At 40.1% G+C, this 19,007-nt stretch overlaps 1 protein-coding gene across 1 annotated transcript; it reads right to left on the bottom strand.

Moving 5' to 3' along the window:
* Positions 1–9,700: 9,700 nt before the first annotated feature.
* On the bottom strand, positions 9,701–10,210 carry LOC145105667 (uncharacterized). The gene has a single exon (XM_079042748.1). The coding sequence runs from the start codon at positions 10,208–10,210 to the stop codon at positions 9,701–9,703; it is 510 nt and encodes a 169-aa protein (XP_078898874.1).
* Between the last annotated feature and the right edge of the window lie 8,797 nt (positions 10,211–19,007).

Genomic DNA, 19,007 nt, shown 5'->3' with positions numbered 1-19,007 from the left:
ATCCTTTACACTCACTAAGATCCTCAAGAGACCTTCTAACTCTCTCAGTTCTGTAGAACCAAAGAAAGTGGTCAGTACCACTCAGCCTAAATCTTGTGTGGATACCATGTCTGTCCAAAACACCTCTCCTCGGACTGTTTCACCCGCTTTTATTGCTAAATCTAATGGCACGATTTTTAAACCCAATTTTTCAAAAACAAATGTATCATCAAGCAAATCAAAAATCGCTGAGAAAAAAAAATTTCAATATCTTCAAAAAGGCATCTTGTATGGAAAGTCAAATCTCACATTGATGAAACAACAGTTCCGGAAGTTACAGCTGTTTCCAACGCCCCGGAATTCAATGGTCCCAAGAAAAATGTTCCTAACCCTCAAGTCATTGAATATGACTAATGGATAGATGATAAGACATTAATTAGCATTTTGTCTATTTCCTAAGAACTCAAAAAGTACTCCTAAGAAACACAAAGTTGTTCCGAAGTTAAAATCCAAGTCCAAAGCCCGTGCCTATGTCCCTAGATCTAACTCGGAGCCTATAAACTCCATCACTCACTAATTTTGCAGGCACTTTGTGCTTCGGAGCAAGAAAAAAGTTGGTATATTGATAGTGCTTGCTCTATGTACATGACGGGGCAGAAAAACTTTCTGCGGGATCTCAAGCTTTCTCTAAATGCTGGTTACGTGACATATGGAAACAACTCCAACTCTCAAATTTGTGGTTATGGAATTCTCACTAATGGAAACTTCTCTATCTCAATTGTGGCTTATGTAGCTGATCTGAAACATAATTTGATAAGTGTTGCTCAGCTCACCGATTCAAATCGACGTGTCGAGTTTTGCAAGAAGCACAACTATGTAATGACTGAAGACCGAAAATAATGTGTAATCAAGTCCAACCGCAACAAGAACATGTACCCACTCGACATCAACATGATTGTTGGCAAACCACAACTCCGCCTCATCTCCAAAGCCGTTCCTGACGTCAGTTGGTTATGGCACCGAAGGCGTGCTCATTTGAACTTTCAGTACATGAATGATCTCGTATCTGGTGAAATGGTGAGAGGTTTACCTCTTATCAAATTCGAAAATGATAATTTATGTACTGCATGTGAGTGTGGAAAGCAATCAAAGAAGGGTCATCCTGTTACCATCGAAAAATCAATCTCGGAACCATTGGAGCTCCTGCACATTGATCTTTGTGGACCATCCACTGTAGAGAGTTTTCATCATAAGAAATACATTCTTGTGATTGTTGACGACTTTACAAGGTTCACTTGGGTTTTCTTCTTAAACTAAAGTCTGAACCAGCCTCTAAACTCATCAACTTCATTAAAGGAATTGAAGTCCTCATCAAACTTCCTGATACGCGTATCCGAAGTGATAATGGTTCGGAATTCACCAATGGAACCATTGATAAATTCCTCACCGAGAAAGGAATTGACCACAACTTCTCAGCACCGTACACTCCACAATAGAACGGTGTAGTTGAAAGACGCAATAGAACTCTTGTTGAAGCTGCTCGATCCATGCTTAACTTCACAAATCTACCACTCTATCTCTGGGCTGAAGCCGTATCAACTGCGTGCTTCACTCAAAATCGGAGTATCATCAATCGACGCCTCAACATGACTCCATATGAAGCAATGAATGGTCGGAAGCCAACGATCTCTTTCCTTCACGTTTTCGGATGCAGGTGCTTCATCAAGAACAACCATGATCAGCTTACCAAGTTCCAACCTAAAACTGATGAAGCCATCTTCCTCGGTTACTCCTCTAAATCAAAGGCTTACAGAGTTCTTAATCAAAGAACTCGTGTTTTGGAAGAAAGCTTTGATGTTACATTCGATGATAATTTCGTTCGGAATTCTGGCCCAACTCATGTTACAACTCATATTATGGAGTCCGATGCTCCAGCGCCAGGATGTCCGAACCAGCAAACCATACTTGAAGTCGACTTTGAAACTCTCTTTGGACCTTCCGAAACCGCCATTGATTCGGAATCTCGAACAAGGAAATTTTCAACTTCGGAAGCTCCTGTTTTTCAACCTGTTTCCGGTCCTCTTCCCTCTCTTTCTCCATTTGATTCCGAACCATTTCAACCTTCTCAGGTTGAGGGGGAGATTGGTCAACCCTCTCTTCAATCAAATGTCGATGGTTTCCAAGATGCAGCTGGTGATTTCGACGACTCCAATCCTATGAACATTGATGATAACGAAAATTTCTTTGAGTTCCCTTCTGATGATGATGTCAACCTCTCCGGTTCAGAAGTTCAGGGGGAGCATCACCCTCAGGTTCAAACCATTCAGGGGGAGAAACTAAATCCTACTGTAGATATTGGATCGTCTGCTGCTCAAGAACTTCCAAGGTTACATGCTTGGACCAAGGATCATCCTCCAAACCAAGTAATCGGAAACCCAAATGCTGGTGTACAAACTCGCTCTGCCACAAGTTTTCAAAATGAATGTCATTTTTCGGCATTTATCTAAATGGTTGAACCCAAATCCATCAAGGAAGTATTAGATCATGCTGACTGGATTACAGTCATGCAGGAAGAACTGGCATAATTTGATAGAAATGAAGTTTGGTCTCTCGTGCCTCCTCCTCAGAATCATCCCATTGTCGGTACTGGATGAGTGTTTCACAACAAGTTAGATGACGCATGAGTTATTATTCAAAATAAAGCAAGATTGGTGGCAAAAGGATTTACACAGATTGAAGGGCTCGACTACGATGAGACCTTTGCTCCTGTTGCACGTCTTGAAGCCATCAAAATCTTTCTTGCTTATGCTGATCACAAAGGCTTCAAAGTTTACCAAATGGATGTTAAGAGTGATTTTCTTAATGGTGAACTTGACACTGAAGTATATCTTCAACAGCCCCCCGATTTTTTTATTCTCTCTTTTCCGAACTACTGTTATAAACTCCGGAAGGCAGTCTATGGCCTCAAACAAGCTCCTCGCGCATGATACGAGACCCTCACTGACTTCCTCAAGCGCTCCGGTTTCCAAAGAGGTATTCTAGATCCTACTTTATTCCGAAGATCAAATGGAAATCATCTCATGCTGGTCCAAATTTACGTTGACGACATCATTTTTGGATCTACGGATTCATCAATGGTTGCTGACTTTGCTAAACTAATGATCAATTGATTCCAAATGAGCATGAATAGAGAGTTAAGCTTCTTTCTTGGTCTCCAAGTCAAACAGACTAACAGAGGAATTTTCATTCACCAAGAGAAGTACATTTCGGAACTCCTCAAAAAGTACTCAATGGACACGTATGCCTCAGCCAAGGCACCAATGGGCTTCGGACACAAAATCTTTGCCGACCCTTCAGGTGTAGCAATTGATGAAAAGAAGTATAGATGAATGATTGGATCTCTGCTCTATCTCACAGCAAGTCATCCGGACATTATGTTTGCAACATGTTTGTGTGCCAGATTTCAAGTCAACCCAAAGATGTCTCATCTCTTGGCTGTGAAACAAATTTTCTCATACCTCAAAGGTACAAAGAGTCTCGGAATCTGGTACCCAGCAAATGAGAGCTTCCTACTTCAAGCATATTCAGATTCAAACTATGGTGGTCTTCAACTTGATAGAAAAAGCACTTCAGGTGGCTGTCAATTTTTAGGTGGTCGTTTGGTAAATTGGTCATCCAAGAAGCAAAACTGCATTGCTTTCTCTACAGCCGACGCCGAATACATTGCTGCTGCCAGTTATACCTCTCAAGTTCTATGGATGAAATCTCAACTTTTGGATTATGGTTACCGCTTTCAACGCATTCCTATCTATTGTGATTCTCAAAGTACCATTGCGATTTCACACAATCCAATTCAACACTCCATGACTAAGCACATTGATATAAGGTACCATTTTATAAAAGATCATGTTTTAAATGGTAACATTGAGCACATTTTTGTTCCATCTGACGATGAGATTGCTGATGTCTTTACTAAGGCATTAGACGAAACCAAATTCAATGGTTTTCTAAACAAGATGGGCATGATGATGTCAGATCCTCGGTTCTTTCAAGAGACTTCCTCTCTTTGATAGAAGTATTCAGAAGAAAATTGGTTCCGATCTCAAAAGAACTTTTTCATCTCGGAACTATTCTCTCCCAAAAATACATAGGATTATTTTACTTGTCTTTATTTCTGACCATCACTTGAGTTTAAGCTGTACAGCTCATCTGATCATTTGTTGTTCGAAGTCCACAAAGTCATCTTGATCACATTTTGCATCTCGGAATATACTTCATAATGGCATCCTGGAATTCCACTCCGGAAAGGCATTGCATTCCATACTTCGGAATTTTCAAATTTCACTCCGGAATCACAAACAATTTTTGACTTCGGAATCACAAACTCTTTTTGACTCCGAAAATTTAAGCTTCACTCAGGACTGATCATATTCCAGACCATTTCTTAAACACTTCATAATCCGGAACTCAACCTTTTACTCTCCGGATCTCAAACTGTCCGGAATCGGTCATTCGGAAACCCAAGAGTCAATAAGGTGAAACGTTTTCTTTGTAACAATAACTTATAAGGATCCTTATCTTCCTTGAAATTCATGCCACGATCGCACGTCTCCAAAAAGCAACCATCAAATCGCCATTTGGGTTTTCTATTTCTAGCAACAAACCAACCCTACCTTTCCCTTCCCACGTCAATTCACCCCCAAAAAGGTTACTCATTTAATGCTACCAGGTTTGCCTTCGGATCCTCATCATTACCTTTTCTAACCCGACCCGTTTCATTTACCTATATAAACCTTTCTAAAACCCTTTTTCCTATTTACGCGCTCAAACCCTCAAAAAACTTCAAAATCTCTCTGTAGTCATCGTGTTCTTGAAGTTGTCATAACAACTCATCAATGGCGTCCCAATCTTCAACTCAACAACCTCCTGCCACTGATTCATCTCCAAATAAGGCTGCCACCAAGAAGAAATCATCCAAAGGATCATCATCTTTTCAATCTGCTGAACCGTTTCTTAAGGATACAACCCAACTGTTTTCGATTGATCCCATGGATTTTGACGAACCAATTCGAGTAATAATCGAGTTCATCGCTCATCATCCCATTGCCATTCCACTTACCAAAGTTCCAGAACCACCACTTCCACTTCATCTTTTGCATACTGCCTTCTCGAGGATTAAGATTGAAAACGACACTCTAGAAACAAAGCAAACTGGTGATAGGATTGTGCCCATTCACAAATCTACTTTTCTTAGGGCTATTGGAGTGAAAGAAAACCCCAAGGGTTTCAAGGTACAAGAACCAACTCCAGAGGAATTCCAGCTATTTTTTAACCACATTGGGTACAACCAAGACCATCGGGCAAAGGATTTCAAAAAGTCGGTTGTCTCCAACTTATGGACTGTGTTGATGCATTTCATTATTCGTGGGTTATCCGGAAAGCACGGAGGAACGGATACCCTCAGTAAAGATTGGATGTATGTTGTATATAACATCTATTCCGGACGCGACAATGTTGTTGATCTTCCGAAGGTACTATGGCAGGATTTACGGAAATTCGCAATCAATAGGAAGACCAACAAGATTTCAAGCCCTAGGTTTAGGGCTCTGACGATTCAGGAACTCTACAAAGAAAGATTTGAACCTATTTCGGTTTCAACCATTCCGAAAGAGGTATGTGTTCCTTTTCGAGCAACCAAACACTATCGTATTTTGGACCAATCATCTTTTGGTCCTGTTAGAAGACTTCCAGACCATATGTTGGCCCTCATTCCTTCCGGATCCATTCACTTAAAAAATTATTTAGAGACTTCGGTTGTGTTTGACCCAACATAACCTGCCCCAGTCTCTGTTGAGCCCACTCCGGAAGAGGCCAATCCTTCTGTGTCCGGACCCAAAACCAAAAAGTCTGCCAAAAGGAAGACTTATCCTTCGAAGCTAAAGCCTAAAAAGAAAACCAAAGTCAGTTCCTCCTCTCAAAAGGATGGAGCTCATGACATTCAGGCTGATTCTGGCCTTCCGAACACCCCTCTCATCCACTCATACGAGGTACTCCTCGATGTTTCAAAATCACATGCACACACTCACGGGGAGTCCGCACATAATCCACCCTCACCTTCTCAAAAAGGTGATATCGGTGTTAAACAAAGTTCCTTGCCCATGGAACAAACCCACGTGTCAAATTTGATATCCCACTTTTTTCATCACGCACACACTCTGGAACCCATGTTCCGGACCGTAAGCATTCTGACGCTAGAGTTGTCCCTCCACCCTCTGGTGCCTCAACTAGTCTGATACCTGGAAAGGGTACAGGACGACCAGGCATAAATGATCCTTTGTGGGAAGATTTTGTAAACAGGGCACACTCACGGCATCCGGAACTTACAAGATACCAAATGGAAGCCACTCTCATCTCCATGTGGAACTGGGCCATTCAAAGCAACCTTCCTTATGTTGCTCCTACTGATGAGCTTGTTGATCTTGAATTCACATCCGGAGAAACTCCAAGGCCTGATCCTCATGCTTCCAATCCTCAAGCTTCGGATGATGAAATTTCCGAAGAAGTTCTGCTGACAACAGATGCTACACATGTTGCTGACGCTAATGTGTTTTCCTCAGTTCAACTTCATCTTAAGCCATCTTCGTCCAAGCTAGCATTTGATTTCAGATCCTCCTCCTCTACTCAGCATGAATCCGAATCAACACAAAAGCTTCATGATGATGCCACCAACAAACTCGGGCCTTCTGTCACTCCAATCACTCTGGAATCTCCAAAACACACTCCTCAACCTTCCAGCTCAGACAACGTATCCTTAGCCGGAAATCATATTGATCTGTTTGCTCTGTTGGATATCCAATCAAATGTTTCGGACACATTGAAGAAGGTTACCACTCTTGAAACCTCAGTGGCTGCGCTCAACACCAAACTTGATACAAAGGTGTCCGGACTGGACTCCAAGCTTGACGCCATTCTCCAGTCCTTATCAAATCAGTCTGGACCCTCCGTTGCTGAAAGATAAGCTCAATTAGATCAACTGATCTCCATCCTACTTAAGCATTCGATCGAAGAAGTTGAAGCAAAGTATGATACTTTAGTTGAGCACTATCTTGACACCATCACCACAATGCTCAAAGTCCATGACGACTTGGTTGCTGCTACCACCGATCTTTTCAAGTAGACCCATGTTCGCCATGAGAAACAGATTCAAAGGTTGGAGAAGGAGATTAAAAAGAAGGATGAAATGGAACATTGTTGACGTTCCGAATCGCAAGTTTGATGAGATGCTTGCTATCCTTGGACATCTATTCGATCATCTCTCCTCCCAAGCGCCAACTTCCGAAGCATATGATGCTCTTACTCGTCAACTCAACACCGTCCTTCAAAAGGTGTTTACCAAGATTGATGATCTGAAGGACTCATTGCTACTTTTACCGATTCCGAAATCCACCGATGCAAGAGGGGGAGAAGGTCCAAGTCAACCATGGAAGCCTGCCTCGTTTTTTCAACTCCGGGATGAAGATCTTAATTCTGATGATGAAGTCCAAGTTGTTTTTGGACTTCTAGGAAACAACTCTGATGATGATGAAGACAGTGATGAAGAGAAATATGTCACCAAGGGAGTTCTGGCTATTGAAGCTCCTTTGAAGCTTTTTCCTAAGCAAATGACTGAGGAAGAGAAACGAATTTGGTTAGCAGTTTCATAGCCATCTTCTTTACCGGATGTTCTTCAAAGAGATATTCAAATGGCTAAGGCTAAATCCTTCCTCACTGCTCAAGCCTTCCGAGCCACCCCTTCCATGTTACCACCTATTCCGGAACCAAAAATCACTCTAATTGATGAAGGTTCTCCTCTCTGGACCCCAGATGAAATTCCGGAAGAACCTCTTCCATCCTCCCCTCCCAAGATCACTATGTATGGGAACATGTTGCATGTAATCTCAGTCCTAAACAAAAGCAAAGACAAAGGCATGAAGCCCATCATGGAATCCGGACCTTCACCAAAGCGAAAACTTGGATGGTCTCAGGAAGAAATTAACAAGGCTTTAGAGGGTAGCATCCGGATCCAAGCGCTCAAAGACAATCCTGATCCAATGCATGGCATTTCTCCTCTCATCCGTGAAGGCATTATTAAGGATGTCGATTTAGTACCCTTTATGTACTACGACATTCCTTCTGATGGTTTCGAACAACCTGATCTTCCTCTCTCTCCTTTCAGCAAATTCTACTTCAATTTTGCTTCTCTCCATCCCAATGAAAATTCAGAGGTCACCATCCGGATAGAGTGTGAAAGGCTTAAAACCTTCTACGACAAGAATGCACTTCCTCTTAAGGAAGTATGGACGAGGAAGAAGATTACCAAAATTTTTGGGTATGGAAGAAAGGTCCTTACCAAGTTTGACCTTAACTATCCACTCTTCCGATACCATGTTATTAGAAACAAACCATCTTATCAAACCATCACTGATGTTGACTTCCTTACGATGAATCCGAACGACATTCTTACTTTAGCTGCTCACTTCTGAGGACTTCAAAAACATGATATCAGTATAGGTGATTACCATGCTGCTCTGAGATTCCTCAAAGGCTATGTTGCGGAATTCTGTAGACGCGACTATAAGTTGGATTATCTCTTCGGAACCGAAGATTTTGTTGCCAAGATAGAGTATGTGCTTTCGGAAGTTGAACTATTAGCCGAAGGCCCTATTGATGATCCGGTTCTAGGGTTTGTGTACAAGACCAAGAAGACAAACAAGAAGGACTTTTTCCAAGTCCTTGACAAACACCTGGTTCCTACAAAATCACTCAAAAAGTTCATCAGTCGAGCGTCCAAGTATGAAGCTCCGGAACATGTAAAAGCAAAGTTTGTGAGTCAGCTGTCATGGTATATTGAAGTCTGAGAATGGTTGTTCAGAGCCTGCACATTCATCAAGGAAGAAGCTATCTAGATGACTCGATTGCTAAGTTCACTTTGGGGGAGATTGTTAGAACCTGAAAGTGAACCTCTAGCAATCCTAAGTCCCAATGTCATTCCGAAGTCAGATGGTGGTCCAAAGTGAAGATTGGTCTGGAATGTGTTTATGTTCGGACTTGAAGATTTGTTGGTGATAAGGAGATTGAGGGTGAAGGCATTCCGGAATGGATGTTTATGTCCGGAATGTTTGCTGTTCCGAGATCAATATTTTGTCTTAGTACATTTAATGTAATTTGTCTTTTTTTTATTTAACATGTCATAGGACTTAGCTTTATTTGTCAAACACGGATATTCAGAGTGTCAGATGTGTAACTCTTTTATCCAGTCCTTTGATTGTAATTGGTTAGTACCATGTTTCATGCACTCCTATTTATAGGATATTTCAATGTTAAATAAACTACGGATCACTTTCACTCACTTTTAGTTGTATCCAATTCACTTTATCTTTCTGAACATTCTTCTTGTTCTTCATTTATTAACTTTACTTTGATCTTTATTCTCATTCTTCATTTATGACTTGATCACTTGTTGAATACATTAACTCAGACTTGAATGGTCTATCCAGGCTTGACTATAACATTTATTAGTAAGCAGACATTGATCTTAAGCATTCACTCAAGGTTTGAGTTTACAAACCTTGTCCTTGCGCATCAGATCTATTTGTTCTCTCAATATGGACCACACAGATCAATATGCATTAATTCTAGTGGCTCAACAATGTTAGTGTTGATGATGGTTGAGTGACTCTTCCTACTTTGCTTTTCCAAGCTCACAAAAAGCACATAGATGTTCCTTGTCGGACTTCAGAAGAGGTAGACCATGTACAAGATCACCTAGTATGAGTTTGTTTATATCCTTGAAATTCAGATGGGAGAGCCTTCGGTGCCACAACCAACTTTCATCCGAATATGCTTCCGTAAGAAGGCAAATGGATGGCTTCCCTTTGATCGGTTTCAAGTTTAGAGGATACATTTCTCCCTTTCTTTTAGACTTCAGAAGCATTGCCTTAGATTTCTTCTCTATAATCTTTGAACCCTCGTCATCAAATGACACCTTTAGCCCTATACCTACAACTAATTGTGAAACACTTATTAGATTGTGTTGCAGGCCTTCTACATAAGCTACCTTCTGAATAGAGAATTTTCCATTCGTAATCATCCCGTAGCCTTTGATTTCTCCGGTAGTGTTGTTTCCAAACTTTACTCGACCCCCATCTTTTAACGATCTGAATTCTTTTAGTTCCTCCCTCCTTCCAGTCATGTGTTGAGAACAACCACTATCGATATACCATTAAGAATCGTACTGTTCGTCACACATAACCTGCAAGAATTAGAGAGATTTAGGTATCCAAACCGTCTTGGGTCCTTGTGAGGATTTCTTAACAACAGGAAAAATATTAGTCTTATCAACCCAAAAAGATTTTCTTTTCAAAACATGATTCTTCCCATTTTTGATTTTGAAAACTTCCATTTTGTTATCGCAAATATTTATCTCAACAGGAATTGTTTTTCTTTGAATAAATTCTTTGTGTTTTTTAGCCATCTTTTTCGCAAAAGCCTTTTCCTCCTTTTTCAAATTTGCTTCGTATTCTATGAGAGAAATCTCTGGTTCCGAAACAACTTTACTTTTACCCATAACATCTTTTGATGTGTTGACAGGTTTTGAAAATTGTGTTCTTTGAGAACAATTAGATTTTGGCTTTTCAAACGGTTTTGAAACATGCGTTTTTGAAATCTTGGGTGTTGATTTTTGAGGTCGTGAAAAGGATTTTGGTTGTGATTTCGGAATGGAAGAAGAATTCGTATTTTTATTTGAATCTCTTTCTGAATTAATAGAATTTTGATTTGAATTCTGATTTTTCCAAAAACGTTTTCTTTCTTTTAGTTTCTTCCTATATCTAGCATTCAACTGCCTTTTCTTTTCAATCACTTCAGCAGCAAATTTGTGAATGTTAGAGTTTGGTTTTTCCTTTCTGATTGGCTTATCAGTCTGTTCTGAAGTGGTTTCGCTTGGAACACCTTTAGTGCCACTAGGACCAGCCTTCTCGTAACAAAAGTTAACACGATTCAATGGTTTTGAAACGTATTTCCCTTTGTTTTCCATGAGGTCATTTCGGAAAGACCTTTTGTTTCATCTGCATTGTCGATTAGTCCTGACCAGAAGAATTCGTTGCAACCTTTCGCATTATCACTATGAACCAAGGTCGTTGCTTCTGAAGTTCGATTTTTGTTCAGTCCGGTTTTTACAAAAACTTGGTTTGGAACTGTTTGTACTTTTGGGAAAAATGTTGCTTTTGCATTTAAAACACTCAAACCTTTATTTTCTACAATATGAATGAATTCGATTGAATTTCCAGAAATCAAAATTTTCTTTGGTTCAACATCATTTTGTACAAACTCCGAACAATCAACTTCGTCCTCTACAAAAATCTCACTCATTTCGCTTTCATCGAATTCATAAGTATTCTTAGTGTCAAGAGTATTTTTCGAATTCAACTTCTTGCATAACAAGTCATACTTCTGCATAGAAGTCAATATGATTTCTTCCTTATCTTTTTCAATTAAAATTTCATTCAACATATTTTTGTATTCTATGTACTTAATGTATTCTTCTATTTTCTCAAGTCCAACACGATAAGAATCAGAAACATCATCAGAAGAAACAATGGATTTGCAGTTATAACAATCTGCATCGATTTCATCCTCTTTCAATTCAAGAAAGGGAAAAATCATTTTGTGCAATCCCTTTCCTATTTCACAATCAAGATGCAATTGAGTAATATTGAAATATAAGCGCTTGGCAACCAAAAAAAATTCCTTTGTTTTAATAAAGCAAGATTGTCTCTCTTAAGATAAAGAATGTCATGTCTAGTTCTAGTAAGCTCTACTTCCAACTTCTCAATCCTTAACTTCCTCTCTTCACTTTTAGACGTTATCCTGTTGATTTGGTCATTTAGATTAGCATTACTCAGACGAGTTCTTTTTAAACTATCACTGAAGTTAGAAACAGTATAATTTAAATCGTCTAGATCAGATTCATAACGGGTAACGGGAATATTAAGAGATTTGAGTATAGAATATAGCTTATCGATGACCTTCTCACATTCTTTCACCTGTTCTGAAACAAGCTTCAAAGAAAAACAGTTTTCTGAAACCTGACTGCCATCGGTAACATAACCTCTTTGTTCCGAAACGCTGTTCAGAACCATCAGACATCTGTTCTCATAGACATGCTGTTCTGAATTTACCACAAAGCACCCACCATGTGTGGGTTTCCTGACCTTATCATCTTCAGAGTCCGTAGACCATACCTCGACCCTTCCATCTTCATCGCTTCCTTCTTGCACGATCAATGCCAACTTTGCACTCTTTTTCCTGAGATCTTCTATGTTCTGAAAATAGTAGGCTTCATCCTTATCAGTTTCTTTCTTTTCATTCATCCTCCTAAGCATGCATTCTTTGGCAAAGTGATTCTTTCCATGACAGGAATTGCAATCATAGCCGGAATCGCCCAAAAGCTTCTTCTCCTTTTTTCTCTTCATCATTTTGAGAGTTCTTGAAACTTTCATCTCTAGTCTTCTCGGTACTGGAATTACCACCCTGCCTGTATTTGTTCGTGTAACGAGAGAAGTTTTTTCTTGAAGAACTTCTTAGGTTTGGAAACTAGCAAAGCCTTCTCTTCATTAGAGATCTTGATGGGTTTTTGAGCATTCTAACACTTCCTAATTGTACATTCAACCCTAATAACCTTGAATCTATGTTTTCTCTATATACATGCAAATTTCTTTTCAAGGTTATTTCCTAACTAGCATGGCATGGGGACTACATAGAACATAAAACTAGTAGAAATACATACCTTGTTGTTGCTTGGATTCCTTCAAGACTTTGTGAGCCTAGCACCCCAAATGTTGTGCCTTAAATGCTTCACACAACACCACAAGACTTGGAATAACTTGAGAGAATACTTCTTACACTTGAAAATCAGTTATGCCCTCACTAGAAAAACTAGGTCACGATTTTGCTAGCCATAAGGTTCCTTTTATAGTGTTGTCACAATTAGGGTTTACATATGAATGCCCTTAATTGTCATGACTCTTGATTTCTCATGACCCATGGGTTTGTAACTCCCATGGACTATCCATGGAGCTCCATATGGTTATAACCAAACCCATAAACCATGGATCATTAATCCACCATAAAAGAATTGATGATTGTCATAATCAACCCTATATATTTAATTAGTCTCACTTTGATCACCAAATTAATACTAGATTAATACTTGATCAATACTAATTAAATAATACTATTATTAATATATCAGAACTTATAATATATTAATAATCATAAGTGCCTTATTCTCTCATCTAGTCTATCCAAGTATTGCAATGCCATGCAACCCAAATGGACCATGCCGGGTCGGGTCAAGTACATACCAAATAAAGTTATGGACTTAGACACTATATCCAACAGTCTCCCACTTGGATAAGTCTAATAACTATATTTGCAAATATGACTTCAAAATCCGACTAGCAATCGTAGCTCTTTCAAAGTCTTTCGGAACTGAGATGATGATGATACGCCATTTAAGACAAGTGATCATATAATCCTCTGTTCTCATGACATCAGCCGGACAAATACATGGAACATGATCTTACTTATTGTCCAGCATTTGTTTTTCGATCTCTGATTTGTTTCGATATAGAACTAAATTGAACACATCAATTAGGTTCTGACCGGGCCCGGTACATAGGTCAAAACCAAATCATCGAGGGGCCCAGATATCGCTTCTATTTCTAGAAGGAACAGATAAACTTCGACTAATATGCTTGTACTAACTACTTGTTGAATTATTCACAAAGGCACGTTTTATGACATCGAGTTACCAATGAGTTTTCGTGCAATCAATGAATAACCAACTCATAGTCAACAACTCATATCTCTAGGTTTGAAGATTTATATGATATTACCGTCTCACGATCACTCGAGATAAATTCCATGAAGTGATGCAAGTGAGCGTGGGTTGGATCCAATACTCAGCCCTTATGAGTACTCATGAATGTTGTAGCAACCATTGCATTGTCCAAAGCACTTTTAGACAAATCATACAAGCCAAATTCATGACAGTCTTAAATCAATACTTACTTCCAAAGTTTGACTGACTGTGGATGGTTTGAATAATAACATAATTATTCTGGAAGTAAAAAACATGCAAAATTGAAACATAGTAAACAATCAACACAAGATAGTAACACCTTACTCATAAATAAATAACAACTTTTATTTATCATCAAATGTCAATTACATTTTACAAGTTTCAGGAATCTAATTATTGAAACTAATATCATCCTTCAGCCCAATGCGCCTCACATGCTGTAAATGCTTAACCCTGCTCAGTCCCTTCGTGAGGGGATCTGCCGGGTTCTCATCTGATGATACCCTCTTAGCCACGAGGAGTCCTTCTTCTATTCGATGTCTGATGAAATGGTATTTTCTGTCAATGTGCCTAGATCTCCCGTGATCTCTCGGTTCCTTAGCCAAAGCAACCGCACTTTCGCTGTCACATAAAATTTCCATTGGTTCCTTTATAGCTGGTACAACTCCAAGGTCTCCGATGAAGTTCTTTAGCCATATCGCCTCCTTAGCTGCTTCACTTGCTGCTATGTACTCTGATTCACAAGTAGAATCAGCTATTGTCTCCTGCTTGGAACTTTTCCAAGTAATTGCCCCTCTATTTAGGATAAAGACCTAGCCTGACTGAGAGCGGAAATTATCCCTATCAGTCTGGAAGCTAGCATCGCTATATCCTTCCACTCTCAAGTCATCACTGCCTCCGAGGGTAAGGACCCAATCCTTAGTCCTCCGCAGATACTTGAGAATGTTCTTTACCGCTGTCCAGTGTGCCTTGCCAGGGTTCCCTTGATATCTACTGACCATGCTCAAAGCAAATGCCACATCAGGGCGAGTACAAGTCATAGCATACATGATCGAGCCCACAGCGGAAGCATATGGTATATGACTCATCTCAGCTATCTCAGCCTCTGTACTCGGACTCTGAGTCTTACTCAGCTTGGCATTACCCTGGATGGGTAATTCCCCTTTCTTGGATTCTTGCATGCTGAACCTCTTCAGCACCTTATCCAAGTAAGTACTTTGACTAAGTCCAATTAGTCTCTTACTCCTATCTCTCAATATCCTTATCCCTAGGATATAGGCAGCTTCCCCAAGGTCCTTCATAGCGAAACACTTCCCAAGCCAAGACTTAACCTCCTGCAAGGTTGGGACGTCGTTTCCTATGAGAAGTATGTCATCCACATACAACACCAAGAAGCTAACTATGCTCCCACTAGCCCTGACATACACACAGGACTCATCCTCACTCCTAGAAAAGCCAAACTCTTTGAATTTCTCATCAAAGCAAAGATTCCATCTGCGAGATGCTTGTTTCAATCCATAAATGGATTTATCAAGCTTACACACTCTATTAGGGTATCTTGTATCGACAAAACCCTCTGGTTGAGCCATGTAAACATCCTCAGCCAACTTTCCATTAAGGAAAGCGGTTTTGACATCCATTTGCCATATTTCATAATCATGAAATGCAGCTATGGCTAACAATACTCTAATAGACTTAATCTTAGCTACTGGTGAGAAGGTCTCATCATAGTCAACTCCCGAAGTTTGAGTAAAGCCCTTCGCAACCAGTCGCGCTTTGTAAGTATGTACCTTCCCATCCATGTCGGTCTTCTTCTTGAAGATCCATTTGCACCCAACTGTCTTACGACCTGGTACATTATCAACCAAGTTCCAAACTTGATTGTCATACATGGACTGAATCTCGCTATCCATAGCCTCCTTCCATTTAGCAGACTCAGGGCCTGCCATGGCTTCCCTGTAATTATTAGGTTCATCCAAATCTATTAGTGTACTATCACTAATAAATGTATCACCTTCAGTGGTGATGTGATAACCATAATAAAAATCAGGTGTGTTCCTCACCCTAGTGGAACGTCTTGGAGGTACAGACTCATCTATCGGATCAACAGGAGTTTCCTCCTCAGGTTGGTCGATAGCATTTGAGGTTCCTTCCCCACTTGACTCTTGAAGCTCTTCAAGGTCAATTTGCCTCCCACTGTCCCCTTGGCTTATGAATTCTCTCTCACGAAAGACTCCTCTTCTTGCTACAAAAACCACATTATCACTGGGTCTGTGGAAGAGGTAACCAAAGGATCTATGTGGGTAGCCGATGAAAATACACCTCTCACTTCGAGGTTCAAGCTTATCATGAGTCTCACGCCTCACAAAAGCTTTACAACCCCAAATCTTGATGTGGTCCAAATTGGGAACTTTCCCAGTCCACATCTCGTGAGGTGTTTTGGCAACCTTTTTAGTAGGGACTAGATTAAGGATATGGGCGGCAGTCTCTAAAGCATACCTCCAGAAAGAGATTGGTAACGAAGCTCGACTCATCATGGAACGAACCATATCCAACAAGGTTCGATTGCGCCTCTCAGCTACACCATTCAACTGTGGTGTTCTGGGAGGTGTCAATTGTGAGACAATCCCACATTCCTTAAGATAGTCGAGGAACTCAATGCTAAGATACTCTCTTCCCCGATCGGATCGGAGCATCTTGATGTTCCTGCCCAATTGATTCTCCACTTCCTGCTTAAACTCTTTGAACTTTTCAAAGGTTTCTGACTTATGCTTGATTAAGTAAATATATCCATATCTACTGTAATCATCAGTAAAAGTCACATAATAGCGATTAGCATCCCTTGTAGCAACTCTGAAGGGCCCACACACATCCGTGTGTACAAGGTCCAACAAACCTTCACCCTTATCACAAGTACCTGTGAAGGGTGACTTTGTCATTTTTCCAAGTAAACAAGACTCGCAACTATCATCTGACTTGAGGTCAAATGATTCCAAGACTCCAGCCTTTTGGAGTTGGCCTATGCGCTTCTTGTTAACATGTCCAAGACGACAATGCCACAAGGATGCTTTATCCAAGCTATCTGAAGAATCAATATACAACACATTATTTCCTAGATTGTCTACAACATTCACGGCTTCATATACACCATCACAAGGTAATGCTTTAAAGTAAAATACATCATTGTAATAAACATTAATAGCACCATTTTTATTATCAAATGAAAATGAAAAACCTTGTTTGTACAAGCCATGAAAAGAAATAATATTTCTCGCCATTTCGGGCGAGTAACAACACTTATTCAAATCTAACATTAACCCATTATTAAGCAATAAAGAATAAACTCCTATCTTAGTAACAGGTGATGCTTTCCTGTTGCCCATGACTAAGTTTATCTTCCCGTGCTCCACTTGCTCACTTCTTCTTAGTGCCTGCAAATCAGTACAAATGTGAATACCACAACCTGTATCAAGCACCCAAGAATTAGCATTAGATGAGTTATTAGACAGTATTGTGTAAATACATGCATGGGTAGGTTTAACCTTCCCATCCTTTACATCTTGCAGATATTTAGGGCAGCTTCGCTTGAAGTGTCCCTTATCCTGGCAATAGAAGCATTGTGCTTCCTTTGGGTTTGAAGAAGGAGTAATGGGACCTTTCTTTGTCCCACTTGAAGAGGAACCATCAAGAGTCTTACCCTTGGTACCCTTCGAAGGGCTTTTCCTCTTCTTACCCTTTCCCTGCCCAATAGCCAGAACAGGGGCTGTTGAAGGAGTAGAAGTAGCAACCGCTTTACCCTTAAGGCCATTTTCAGCTGTCCTTAAGAGTCCTTGAAGTTTGCTAAGTGTGACTTCCTCCTTGTTCATATGATAAGTCATACGAAACTGATCATAACTTGGAGGTAAGGAATGGAGAATGATGTCAATCGCCATTTCCTCAGGAAAGTCAACATTTAGCTTCAGCAACCGGTCAACGAACCTTTGCATCTTCTGCAAGTGACCGGTGATGGGTTCACCATCCTTCATCCTTGCGGTTATCATGGAGGAGATGATTTCATACCTCTCCTGACGCGCGCTCTGATGGTACCTTTCCATCAGATCCAGGTGCATCTCATAGGGGTAGAAATCTTCATAGGATTTTTGAAGTTTAGGAGTCATGGTGGCCATCATGATGCATGCTACTTTAGTAGCATCCTTTTCATGTGCAACAAACTCCGCAAACTCTTCAGGAGTAGCAGTGGCTTCATTCACAACCTTAAGCTCCCTATCGAGGACATATTCTTTGTCCTCATAGCGGGTAATCATTTTGATGTTTCTGATCCACTCATTGAAATTGGATCCATCAAAGATGACCTTACCACACAAGTTCATAAGGGAAAAGGAGCCTGTTGGGTTTGAGCCAGAAACATTGTTGGAAGACATCTGAAAGGAAAGAAATACAAGTTTCATTAGATTAGGAATCCTTAATAATTCACCCAAATGAAATATTAAGGCTAGGATCCAACAAACTATTTATAGTTGGAAGAGGGATGCCGTAATCCATACTATAAAATATTTGAAGGTAGGTAAATGACGATTTACCAATTTCCACCATAAGAACGAAATATTTTATTATTAGGTTTTATTGGTTTTGAAACTCCTAGATCTTTTGAGATACATTGAACTTTTCAATGGCATGTTTGAATCTCGATTGTGCCCTCTCAAGTTTGTGACTGGGATGCCGAGGATCACAAACAAGGTGTGAATAACCATACAAATTGACTTGGTACCCTCAACAATATTACCTAATCGATGTGCCGGTTAACCACACACGCTCCACCGATCTATAATAAGGTCAAGTTACCCTTTGCCACTCTTACTAGTCCATGTTAGTGTGCCGGTTAACCACACACGCTCCACTAACGACTTGGTAAGGTACAAAGTGTAATTTTATGGGCTAGCACCAATTTCACATTTTCCTAAAGTAACTAAGATTGGGAATTTATAATGTATAGTTACTTTATAATTCATTATACTTTTAACGAGTATTTAAAGTCGTATCCTACCCGTTCGGCTAACGACCCTCCACCGATCAAGGAAGCGGTGGGTGAGAGTGGACACCCATTAAGTCACCATTTTATAGGCAA

This window comes from Lactuca virosa, chromosome 4 (genome assembly GCF_052849685.1).
Source record: "Lactuca virosa cultivar CGN04683 chromosome 4, Lactuca_virosa_CGN04683_v6, whole genome shotgun sequence".
NCBI classification, from domain to species: domain Eukaryota; kingdom Viridiplantae; phylum Streptophyta; class Magnoliopsida; order Asterales; family Asteraceae; genus Lactuca; species Lactuca virosa.
Note: the sequence above shows the minus strand (reverse complement) of the source record. Positions and strands in the feature narration are given on the sequence as shown.

What these genes read in the sequence shown, in the direction of transcription:
- LOC145105667 (XM_079042748.1), bottom strand. Translation starts at nt 10,210, where the DNA reads ATGACTGGAAGGAGGGAGGAACTAAAAGAATTCAGATCGTTAAAAGAT.